The sequence below is a fragment of the Arthrobotrys flagrans genome (assembly GCF_004000055.1).
Source record: "Arthrobotrys flagrans strain CBS H-5679 chromosome Unknown unitig_15, whole genome shotgun sequence".
NCBI classification, from domain to species: domain Eukaryota; kingdom Fungi; phylum Ascomycota; class Orbiliomycetes; order Orbiliales; family Orbiliaceae; genus Arthrobotrys; species Arthrobotrys flagrans.
In genome coordinates, this window is record NW_027137545.1 from 1,283,070 (window position 1) to 1,295,484 (window position 12,415).

Consider the following 12,415-nt stretch of genomic DNA (forward strand, 5'->3'; position numbering starts at 1 on the left):
AGCAGAAGGATCGTATCGAGGGAGCGTCACGTAAGTCTATGAAGTTCGGAAGGTTGGGTGGCAACGGAAGATGGGTTGACGTCTAGGTTGTTTCTAGAATATAAACGGCGTCTATGTTCGTTGTTGAGCGGGATGGAGATTTACGTGAGGGTGAAGGCGTGGTTTGGCGTCAAGCGTTCTAACGTGACTGGGCGTTTCAGGACCGCTGAGCTTTATGAGTCAGCACACAGCACGAAATAGCAGGCGAGGAAATGGTCTGGCTCGTCCCACTCTCGAAAAGCGTAACAATGATGGGCACGGAGTAAGGTTGAAGTTGATATTGAAATTGATATCACAGAACATGAGTGGATGGAATACATCCCAAGATAAGCGAATGACCACACGGACCAAGCGCAGAGATAGGATTAGGACCGACGAACCGGATCAAAGCCCAAGGCTCCCTCTGAGTCGGCTGGAACTCAACTGTCCGAGCCAGAGATGAACCAAAGTTTCGGGATGGGAAGGATCCGGCAGAAATGACAAATGCTGCAGGTTGCCGTGCGAGAATTCGAAGGTTTCTTTCGCAAAAGAAGAAATCGCAAGGAGAGCAGTTGTAAATGACGAAAACCAAACCAGGCCTAGAACACAACAGCCATTCGACATTCGACGACCAAGGTGGAACTAGTGAAACCTGATATGTATCTCGGAAGGATGTGTGTCAATGTTGAACGCGCAAGCTTTCGTCTGAAAATTTGGTTGGGCAGAATTCAGCAGAGGAAAGGGCATCGATGCGCTGTCACGCAGAGGGCCGACTAACCGGATCCAGAGTCGCCAAAGAGCCTCAATAATCGTCACAGGACCAGACCTTATCGATAGCTCTCGCACCGTACTCCCTAGCTATAAGTAGGTAAGTTGGTAGATATTAAAGTAGTTTATCTATCCGAGTCCTCGGCTTTCAGGTTAGTCTCTTCTATCTACCGCTCGAAGCTGTTGATATAGAAGGTGGCGATGTTTGATGTCGATGGTAACGTCGAACTCGAAAGGTCTGTTTGAGTCGAGAAAGAAGCTGTTGAGCCTCATGGTGGTTAGTTGTGGCCATGTGTTGAGGATCGTCGGAACCTCAACACAATCAACACATTTCTAGATCCTCGAGATTAAACCAGCGCTGAACGGGATCACAACCGACGAGACCGGACCACAGCACTTGGCAATTAGCCTTCGTCGTGAATCCAGCTTGGCCTCATTCTCGAATCACGGTAGAACTTTATCGTACTCCCCGGTAGGTGATATTCCTACACACAAAATGTGGGAAATTTGCATCGAGGCGAGTGTTTTTCTTTGGTAATTTATGCAAGCTCTTGTTTTAAGCCACAATTTCCCTTCCCAGCCATGTGCGTGTGTTGCGTGCATGTATGCGCCCGAACAGCGGAGGCCATGCTGGCTTGTCGTTGAGCTCATACAACTGAGGATTCGAATATTCGGGACAACTTGACATGGGAAGACCGCAGCCATTCTGCCCTTAATCGACCTATATTGGGCTGCATTTCAAGAATCTCTCCGAGGGAGTACCGACTCCGTCTTTGCGCGTGTTTACTTTTTTTCGCGGCCCGTCCGATCGATGATCATGTATTATATTGCCCAACTTGTGTGTCCACTTCGTAGGCCTCCTCGATGTTTTAATGTTTTTGAGTCCAGTCACCACACCTGACATCTCGCCAGGCTGGAAGTCATCCTGGTTTAGCGAATCAACTTGAAATGTTCTTTCTAAACGAAATAGATGTTTCATCTTCCGGATTTACCGACGGTACGCATACATGTATGTAGATGTTCCTGATTTAGACCAGGCAGCTTCAAATTTTCAACGGTCAATCTTTTACTGTCCCTCTCCACGTTAACTAGGTCTTGTTGATGTTCGTTGGATATGACATCAGTACCACCCTCCAGCCCACCAGATTCGGATCGCCATGCGAGCTGATATACCGGGGAGGCGGGGATGCACTCTTGTACACGCTTTCTTGTAGTTCAAGTTCTATAGCTCGAGAATCAGCCTTTCCTCGATGTCAGTCAATAGGCGATGTCGTACCTGACTTCCATGCCAAGACGGACGAACCAGGGTTAGAAGACATCTAGGAACATCTAGCTCTTTACCGACCAATTGCCATGCACCTCAGCCTCCTAACTCTCCACCACTGTACGGAGCTTAAGCTTAACACTATTCCGTATTTGGTGTATAAAAAGCGACCATCTGTATTAGAGTTTCAAAGGTGTGGATATGTCAACGCGCAGGCATCCAAAAATTCCAACAGTTATGCACGCCAAAATCCACGGCCCATGGCACACGAATCGTGGGTGTGGGCACCCACTTCGATAGCGTGGAAAGCGCAGATTTCCCCCATAATACTTTCTGTAAATGGCTGGCAGGTAGAAGAAAATTGGGGATTATAAAGTCAGCTTGGGCCCCAACATGTTGATGTCAGTCGGACCCTTTGGACGTCAGCGCGGACCAGTTCCTCTCAACCACAGGAATTCCGACCCAGTAACACGTTTCACCATTCACAATTGTACAGGCCCATCGATTGCAAGATGCGTTTTGCGATTGGGGCGTTCGCGCTTCTAGCGCTATCGGGCAACGTATCGGCACAATGCGATGGCACATGTCAATGTGAAATTGACGATTGCTTCGAAGGTAAGGTCCAGCAGGGCCTCCGCGTATAACATCACGAAACAAAGTAACTCATACGGTTTAATTGTAATAGTTTTGGCCGGCACGCTCCCATTTCCACCGCAGCCGAGGATCAGTGATTGCAGAGATTTCCTTTGGGAACATAGCACCTGGGGCTCGCAGTATGTCCCAGAACCCTAACCTGCCTTGGTACGCAGAGATGGGAATGAACTAACCATTCTGTGAAGAACATCTACCATCACTAGTTACGTTACGAATGGTGTCGTTACAGAGATCGTTTCAGAGACCGTAATCTCCACGGTTTCGGAAGGGACAACGACTCTAGAGACGGTAACAAACACGGTCACCGAGTCTCGAACTATCACATCTGGAGCTGGGTCTTTCACCGGCGAGCCTATCACAACTGTAATAGCCCCTCTTCGCCGTCGTCGAAGAAAGCGTCAAAACAGTGTTCCCTCATACGCTAGCGACTGCGGCGGCCCCATTGGCTACTCTTCGGCTTGCACATGCATCGGAGTTTCACCCGATGGGACGCTATGGACAGAAGTTCCTACTGCCACGACAACAGTCACCTCGACAGTTGCTTCTACGGAAACCGCCTCTGAAACTGAAACCATCACTACTACCGTAGAAGGAGACTTTGCCGGCTCAACGGAAACATCAACTCTCGTGAAAACCGCGACTCAAGAAGTTACGCAACCTCTTTACACACCATTCGTCCTTCAACTTACAAACGACGCTGTCAACGGTGTATCTAAAGGATATTTCCTACGCTTTGTAGCCGACCCAGCCAACAGCAACCTAAGACGCTTACAGTTCACTGCCAACGTCGAGGATGCCACGCTCTACAAAGCAGATGATTCCGGTGTTGTAACCACCAATACCGGCGGGCTTGGTTTTGCTCACGACCAGGTTGCAACCGGGCCTGGAATGTGGCAAGAGTCTGCCGCTGGGAAATCGGGCTGGCTCGACTACACCTGCACGATCAACGAGGACAAACTGCTCTTCTGTAACAGTGCGGCCCGTACCTTCCTTGCATTCGACCCGAACGACGGCCGCAAACTCCGCGCCTTCGGTTATCTTTACAACATTCTCAACACCGGTTGTTCGGGACCCCTAATAATTGCCGCCGTACCCCAAGACACTACAACCATCGCGCCGGCAGTCGCTAAGAACGTCGTCATCCAGGCAAGTGCCGGAACAGCCAACGGCATATATGCAAACCATTACCTTGGACAGCAAAACCAAGATAGTCAACCGTTCCCGCGTGTCCGTTTCTATCAATCAATAAATGATGCTGTCGTATTCAAAGTCGACCCGGTAAACGGTAACATGTTCGGACCGAACAACGCGCCTTTCTCCGCGGCTGCCCCAACGACGGGGTCTCCAACGCCATTTTTACTGGGAAATTTCGATACGACACGTAGGGTACAGCATGTGCACGTTCAATGGCCCGCTCTAAGCGTACAGATAGAATACCCTGGCGAAGATAGATATCTCGGTGCGGTCATTGTGGATGGCACGGATCCCAGTGCTGTACCATATTTTAGGACACATAGTGACCAAACTATGCTCCCCGATGAGCAAGGTCCCCTTGAACTTCAAATCGTAGAAGTATAGTATTTCATGTAATAAGACATGTCCTTTTTTTGTATTTATGACGTTATGTTTTAGGATTCCATGTTGGCGTCCTGGATACCATTGCTATTTTCTGCATTTCGGTATATTTAATGATATGAATAATAATGTTTAACTGTTTCGAAAATTTTGTATTTGAGACCTAATATATCGATTTTAAAATCTCCATAGCTGGATCGCACTGGCGCATTAATAGAGTAGCCCGAAGAGGTATAGACGTAGATTGCCTTGCGGGGTAGTCTGGAAGCAAAAGCAAAATCTGATGTAAGGCGGGTGCACCGGGACTGACTACTGCGCAGGAGCGGTGGCCCACCTATTCAGGTAGCCCGTGGGTCTATGCAAGCGTCTAACGGCAACGAACCTGCGTAGTCGGGCTTACTCGTAGCCTTGGATCTCGGATGCTTGAGTAAGTATAGCTGTGTAATCAGGTCTCAGCTTGAGGCGAGGAGTGGTTATTCTCATCTAAATGTTTTCGATGGAACTAAACTATAGTGGTCATACATAATTTCATAAAGCCATACTCCTAGTAATACTTCATTTTCACCGCTTCCTTCAGCGAAGTCGCACACTCCCCAAACAACGTCTCATTATCCTTAATATACTGCTCCGCCAGCACCATCAACGGTTTTAACGCCTCCACATCATCCAATTTCCCAACCTTCGCCCAATCGTCATAATGGTGTACTGTTTCCCTCCACCAAAGATGACCTTCTGTCTCCTCCCAATCCCCAATATACTTCCCAACATTCAATCGGAAGTATTTCTTCCCTCTAGCATGAGGCGCGAAGGCATTTACTAGAGTACGGAAGAGAATATGGGTGAGTTCGGTGTTAGTGGCGATGGAGACGAAGCTGTCGAGTGTCGCCTTGATATTGAAAATATTGCCTGGGTCTTTTACCCCGACATTGGATGGCATGCCCGTGCCAATGGTGAGAAACGTGGAAGTGGGGCGGGCGGGGCCGAAGACACTAAGCATTTCCGTCCAGAGCCTAACATCAATTAATCAACGTGAGCAAGATCCTTTTTTTGTTTGATAACATATACACTTGAAAGATGACCTACCATCCCAGGGGATTGTTGGCACCCAATCCGCCGTCAAGCAATTCGACGCCCCCAATCGACAATGGCTTGAAATAGGCCGGTGCGGCCGAAGTAGCTCGCGCGGCTTCCCACACCTTGATATCTGGGAATTCAGGCATGTTCACTTGATTTGGATACGAGCGCAAGAAAACCGGGCCACGGTTGTTCACCTTATCCGCTCGCACTGCCATAACAAAACTAGATAACTCGTTAGTATGTTGTAGTCTCGTCATATGGGATTCGACGGATTAGGAAAAAACATTTTGCAATCATTGTCAGGGTTCTTCTCATCTAGGTCCTTATCCAGCAGCTGAGCCTCCGGATCTCCAAGTTTTTGGCCTACGATCTCCTTGATAGCGTCCTCCAGTGTCTTTTCGTCGTAGAAATCGCCCGATAGTTTGGTACACTTCTCAAATTTGGAAGTTTGGGGAAAGATCTTCCCCATGACTTTCAAATATGCCGCAATGCATTCATCAAGAGACATTTTCAGACGACCGAGCATGATGGCAATAAGTCTATTCATCTTTTAGTATGTTTGCACAACTGTATAATATATGAACTCGTTATGGAACGTGGACATACCCTCCGGTGCTAGTGCCACCAATCATATCAAAGACTTGGTAAGGATGTTGAGTAATACATGCCTTCTCGAAGACGGCCTTCAGGAGACGAAGTGTAACGAGACCTCTGACACCTCCACCGTCTGTAGAAAATTAACGATGAGCAAATCTGACCCCATCTCGTTAACGTTCCAAGGGGATGTCATGTATAATGGTATCACTTACCAAGTGAGAGAACACGAAGAGGTCGCTCCTCACTGGTTCCGAACGCGTCACCGCGATAGAGACCGCCTGAAATAGTCGGCATAAAAACTGCATTATTCTGAGCGTTGACATCCGAGATGGCTTCCTGGACGGCGTCGAGCCCGGAGATGATATCCTCGTATCGAGGTGGCGGTTTGCGGTCCACTATAAACCATCATGTCAGTACATAGACAAGCGGGGGAGTTCAAAGAGGAGACGCATTCGACATACAAGTTTCATCACCAATCTTGAACACCAAATACCCATTCCGCGCATAAATCGCCCAAGCTTGGAAGCGCGAGATGAGCCTCACTCCGATACAGTTTCCAGGCTCCAAATTCCTCACAAGATCGTGTGTCTCTTCGAATAGATTACCTTCGCACCATTTATACTCGTCGCTTTTAAAGTTATTATAATGGCTGCGCCAGATGAGTTCAATGCCATCTTTACTGCGCGGGGTCTCCTCTTCCTCGTTCTCGTAAATACCGAGCTCGAACCACGTCCAGTTCCCGAGGTCTTCGTTGTTGCAGAAGCCTTGATCGTGCGATTCCGCGAAGAGTTGGATAGAATCGATCTTGCGGATTGTGACTTCGTCAAGAGCCTATACACGTATACAATATATATTAGATGAATATTTTTCAAACCACGGGTAGAGAATATATCAATATTGGGTGGGATTTCGCATACAGGCGATCTGAACCAAATTTCTGCATTAATAGAGGTTACGTCCTCAGGACGGGGTTCGCTCTTTCGCGACTGGGAGTGCTTGACTCTGTAGGTACCGTCTTTAAGTGGTACAGAGCTTAGTTTGAATGGGGGCAGGGCGTCGATCTGAGGTCGAGGGATCCTTCCGGCACGGGGAAGTTGAAGGGAAGCCATTGTTATATATTTAAATTATCAATTGATATCGATTATAGCAAAGATGCTCAATGAATTGATTGATATTGATCAGGATGAAAGACCAAACCATTGCGCTGAGGTCCCAGTATTTATACCTATATCTGGCCATTCTGAAGCTTCGACGGCCAGAGCATACTAAGGCCGCAGCTGAGGGATCTCGAGCTGTGAGGCACTGAATATTCAGCTGGAGCTCTCTACTACAGGTGCCTCTTCGACGCCTCATGCGAGTTCAATTGTTTGCGAGTGCGAATACCAGCTTCAGCTATTCCGATGTGCGAAAGCTAAGACTAGCCAAGACTAGCCAAATCCAACAAACCCATCCAGGTCTGGATACTCGCGCCGCGTCCCGCTTTCGATTCGGGCTGCACGTACGGATGGGGGCAGCCTTGAGGGCCGAGACTTCTGCACGGAATCCCGTTGGCGAGTTTGTCGGTAAAGATATCGATCTTTGGCGATGCGATTGATAATACCTTTGCTTAGACGTTGCTTTGAAATGGTCGTTGTAGTACCCAGCCTCGTTCTCCTGATATCCAGACCCTGCATTTTGAAACTTCGAGTGTGTACTTAATTTATTGAGGTTAAGTGTGCATCTATTACCTATTTGTCCTTATTCTATTGGAAATCTTTAGAATGTGTCGTCGACTTCTCCACAGTAAAATGCAACAATCTCAATGCCGGTTTCGTAACCAAAAGACAATGTATAGATATAGCTATACGCTTAACTAAGTATATTGCCCTTTAAAAACCTATAATCTATGTGTCTTTAATCACTTGCTTATGATATAGTGGTGGAATCTAAGGCTGATCGAATTCCCTTACACTCAAATCATTCACTCTGTCGAGTTCTATGGGGTTTATCCATGCACCGCCAGCTCCACTCCCATTTTCTGCTTTCCATTGCTTTGGTAAACCGAAATTCTTGCTCGGTATTTATCATAGAGCTTAACAAAACATTTGTCTCATCGACATCTTAGATGTGATCTATACCTAGGTATATTACGATATGAATTTAGTGTGATGTCGAATTCAGATGTGGTGGCTTATAGATTTCCAAGTCCCCCAGCTGGTGATATACGCCTCTTTTATAAATTAATTAGCACGCTATAATGTCTAATTAACATTCTAACAACGAAACCAAGCATACTCCTCCCTTGAAGTCTGGTACAAGATCAGTTTATAGGCAAATATTTGGTATCATCGCTACACCTGCGAGTTTGTGAAATGAAATCTAGGGGTATCTCAATATCTAGGACCAAACCTGTACTGGAATAATCATCTTAATCCTCAAACACCATCCAAGTAAACCGAAAACCCTCTTTCTTCTTGAGCATCTCCTTCATGAGTCTGTCCGGCTGCCCACCCAAGAGCAAACCATGCCCCGGAATCTGTTGGCTGACTAAATGCCACCATTCCAGCTTCGACCTTCATCCCGTACACAAAGCTCTCAACTGCGGAGTTGACAAGTCTGGAAGCGATCCCGTGTCTTCTATGCTTTGGACATGTCCAGATGCGGGAGATACCTAGCAGTGCTGGCCGTTTTGTATCACTATTTATTGAAACTGTTAGTAATCCCTGCGTTAAAGTTAGAGAACGGGTATGTGTACCTAATATCTAACGAACAACTTATCGAGGCACCCCCCTCCTTAGCGGTAACCCACTGCGCCTCTTTAATCTTCTCCGCAAGACACAATCCCACACACTTAGTACCTTCGAGATACAAATATATCTTGAACTGTTCTCCCTTTTCTATCCCCCCTCGGCAGACCCGGGCATGGAATATCCCCACAGTACACTCTCCGCCACTTCCTGCGCAGATAACTCCTTATTCGCGAACCGTAGGAACTCCGAGGCCTTCTTCTTTTCGTTCGGTGTACTCCGTCTCGTAATTTCGACTATTTGACAAGTAGTCGAAGTGGATGAATGCGCAGGTCCTCTTTCTATCGATGGTTCCTTCTTCCCGTTAGTTGTTTTATCCCCTCTCCCCGAAGCGAAGAACCGTGTGATCGGTGTCAAATTCTCCTTCTCTCCTGTTGCGGGCCTAGTGGCAGTCGTCCCAACCTTTGCTACATCCTTCTTTCCGCTAGCGGAACCGCGTCTCTTCCCAGTGCCTTTGCTCTCCATTTTACCCTCCCAAACGACCTTGCCTCTAGCATTTCCGAATTCCAGTCCTTCCACGACTTGTGCATGGTACCGCTTATGCAGCTTTGCATCTTCTTCTGCGGATGGTACGTATTGCATTCCACACTCCTTACAGGATATCTTTGGGGCGCCGATACCGTCCAAGTCGATTTGCATCTGGACTAGCTTTTGCTTTGGGGGTTTTGCTGTCGATGATGACGATGTTGTAGAAGTAGATGGTTGTGTCGACGACGGTGTCGACAGGACCGATTGAGAAGGGGAAGACTGTGTATCTGGAGTCTTTGCAACGTGTCGTTTGAAAAGGGGCTTTCGACGGGTAGAGATAGTGAAGCCTGTTATTTTTGTATATGTGGAAGATGTAGTACCCCTTTTCGACGTCTGGGCTTCGGAGTCTGCCTGGGATGAAGATATTGAAGGCATTGGTTCCTTGTCAACATTTGCATTTATGTCGTCCTCCTCCTGCTGGTCCTCTGTTGCATATACTGCTGATTCGGGTCCCGTCCTTTCTACCAATCGGCCCTTAACGCTTTTGATAGAAGCTGTATCTTCATCTCCATTATCGGGTTCAGCTATCCGTACCCGTTTCAAATCGTGTTCGTGGTGGTCGCTTATATCGTCTACGGAATTGCCAGCACCGAGGTACGTTCGTGATTTCTTTGAGTAAGTGACAACCGGTCGTTTCCGTATACAGGCTGTAGAGGAGGACATTTGTATCTTCAAGTAACGGAGGGAGGGGTTCACGGGTTACCTGTTGATAAGGTGATAGATGAGGTTTCGTAGTCGAGTTGGCTATGGGGACCGAGAATGAGGCTCTGCAACTCCCATACAAACAAACGCGTTGGGGATCGCAAGAAAACGCGTTGTCTGCGGAAACACAAAGAACACATCCAATTTCGCTTCTGAATCAGGAAGTTTAAGAGAATATCCAAACTCCGAGCGATTGGCTGGGAAAGGTGGGATATCACGTGGACAATGCGAACCATAAGATCTTTGACGGGGTATATCTTTGCCCTATTAAGCAAGCTCTAGAAAAAGTTCATAGAAGGCCCCGGACTTTATCGGACAAATAAGACTCCACGGGGAATGGTACAATTTGAACTTCTAGTCTCTCGCTGGAGCTACCAAATCTTTGGCCTGGGGAAAAGACAGTCGTCCGTACACGATGCTACACAAGATTACCTAGATAGTTCAGATATCGGGGGGTAGCCCTTTCTCGATGCCAGGAGGTAGCATGGGCAGGACGGGATAAGACAATAAAAGGGATCCCGTGGCCGGTTCTTTGCGCCATTGGAATTGTCTTGTGACGTCATCGACCAGGGGACTCGGGTTATCGGATTTACACCAATCGTTATATGATATGTCATGGAAATATTAACTGGGCGGTCGCTCGCCTCGTCAGGGGAACTATAGGTAAGCATAGTATTGAAGCCAAGGCGAGAGAAATCCCCTTAAACACAAAAATGCATGTCTTCTTTTCTTTCAGAAGTCGGAACACAAGGCGGGCACATGTAAAATGTAACAGTTCGCGAATTTGCTGCGGTTCAGGAACAAATATTGTGGGGGTACAGGCGAATCCAGAACTTCACAATCTGCTGAACTTCTGGAAGAGAATTTCGGATTTGCCTAATTTGGATCCCGGGAATTGTTATGAAATGCATAATCAATGCTCTTCCGCGGCAGACGTTTCTGAATTTAGCTATTCCATTATTCGAGTTTTATGCAGCGTTGATCAAAATAGCATCAGCTCTCACAATGTTATTGGCTTTCGTGCCTTATATGCTGGCAAGAATAGGATTTTCACCTTAGATTAACAACCAGGCAGGAATTGAAATTTCGAACATTGACCTCCTTTTTACAAAATGGTTTCTTCCGAACCTTTCAAGATCCACGGGAACGATCTGCGACCTTTGTACCCAAAGCTGGAAAGTTGGCGGCTGCATCGTGATTCGGGGATATTGCAGAGGCCTCGGGATTGAACCTGCCCTCCTAACTTTTTTTTGAGATCATAGAAAGGTGAGACAAAGAGCGACTTTCGAAAATCGAAAATCTGAGAACCGTCTAAGACAAACGGCAGAGAAGGTGCAAACGAGATATATCTATGTACTACGCAAACACCGTTGGTTAACTTTCCCGCCGTAAGGCACCAATCTGGACGGATGAAATATCAAGAAAAGGTCCCGTCGTTGCGCACACAGGAATAGTGACATTAATGAGTGCATTTGAAGCGGTTCGAGCTTTTGCACAGGGCTGGGGTGAGGGCCGGTACACGGCCAACGGTGGATTAATCATTATAAACGGCCTGTCCAATATCAAGATTCAAGAAGTGATCGACAGGATCCGTTACCTAAAGCGGTTAGTGGGAATGCAAGAACTTTGGACGAACTTCCCCGGTAAGGGTGACGGGCGACTTGGAATGGTTCTGCGCGGGGACAGGAAAACGAAATACATATATCGGCGAATCGTAGGAAGGAGCCATCGTGGGAAGAATGAAAAATGGGATTAGTCGCAAAATGTAACTTCCGTTGATCAATCAGCCTTGCACAACTTATTTCTGCAAAAGATAGGTGCAAACGATGCCGTCAAGTCGCTATTCGACATAGGCCTTGCTAAGGGAAGAACCCGGACGGTGGTTTGTGTGATTAGTAGGTAAGGTCCCTGCGTCATGGATGGAAACTTTTTTGTTCGACGTCCCTCAAGATTCTTCCATCGACTTCTGTGCAGGGGTGCTAAATTAGCAAACTGCTCACTGCTTACCAGCTTGGCTATTTGATCGGCAGCGCTATCAACAAGAATGGCTGAAATTCGGACCGTGAAAGAGGCTCATATGGCCATATGCACATATGGTCATTCGGGGTCGGGAGGAAGAAACAGTTTTTTGCATTTACAATGAGGATGCGGAGCAGAAGCAAAATCAAGGGAAGGCGAATATAGATCCATCGGGCAGGATTAACAGCGATCTTATAGCACCAAATCTCCATTCTAGAAGCAAATTGGCAGCTCCGGTTATCGAATCGTATCGTAGAGGTGACCAAAGCGAGGTGGAGATTAGGTTTGTGTTGCGTGGAGTTCATACAATGATATATGTGGCGCTTCTTGTTGCTGGAGAAAGGGCCAAAGCGAGGAGAATTTCTCATTGGAGTTTCTCGCACTATTAAACTCAATGGGGCTAGTTCTGAGCGCCACTGAGATCGTT

The 12,415-nt window shown here is 47.2% G+C and overlaps 3 protein-coding genes across 3 annotated transcripts; 1 reads left to right on the forward strand and 2 right to left on the reverse strand.

Moving 5' to 3' along the window:
- Positions 1-2,562: 2,562 nt before the first annotated feature.
- On the forward strand, positions 2,563-4,282 carry DFL_000322 (uncharacterized protein; the record flags this gene model as incomplete). Its single annotated transcript, XM_067632127.1, has 3 exons — positions 2,563-2,665; positions 2,736-2,823; positions 2,890-4,282. 3 exons carry the CDS (start codon positions 2,563-2,565, stop codon positions 4,280-4,282), a joined length of 1,584 nt encoding a protein of 527 aa, XP_067494852.1.
- A 541-nt stretch (positions 4,283-4,823) lies between these two features.
- Positions 4,824-7,062, reverse strand: DFL_000323 (uncharacterized protein; the record flags this gene model as incomplete). Its single annotated transcript, XM_067632138.1, has 7 exons — positions 4,824-5,289; positions 5,363-5,578; positions 5,641-5,895; positions 5,963-6,083; positions 6,166-6,348; positions 6,415-6,784; positions 6,871-7,062. The coding sequence occupies 7 exons, from the start codon at positions 7,060-7,062 to the stop codon at positions 4,824-4,826; spliced, it is 1,803 nt and encodes a 600-aa protein (XP_067494853.1).
- Positions 7,063-8,367: 1,305 nt separating this feature from the next.
- Positions 8,368-9,930, reverse strand: DFL_000324 (uncharacterized protein; the record flags this gene model as incomplete). The annotated part of the gene is made up of 3 exons (XM_067632149.1): positions 8,368-8,629; positions 8,688-8,815; positions 8,875-9,930. 3 exons carry the CDS (start codon positions 9,928-9,930, stop codon positions 8,368-8,370), a joined length of 1,446 nt encoding a protein of 481 aa, XP_067494854.1.
- Between the last annotated feature and the right edge of the window lie 2,485 nt (positions 9,931-12,415).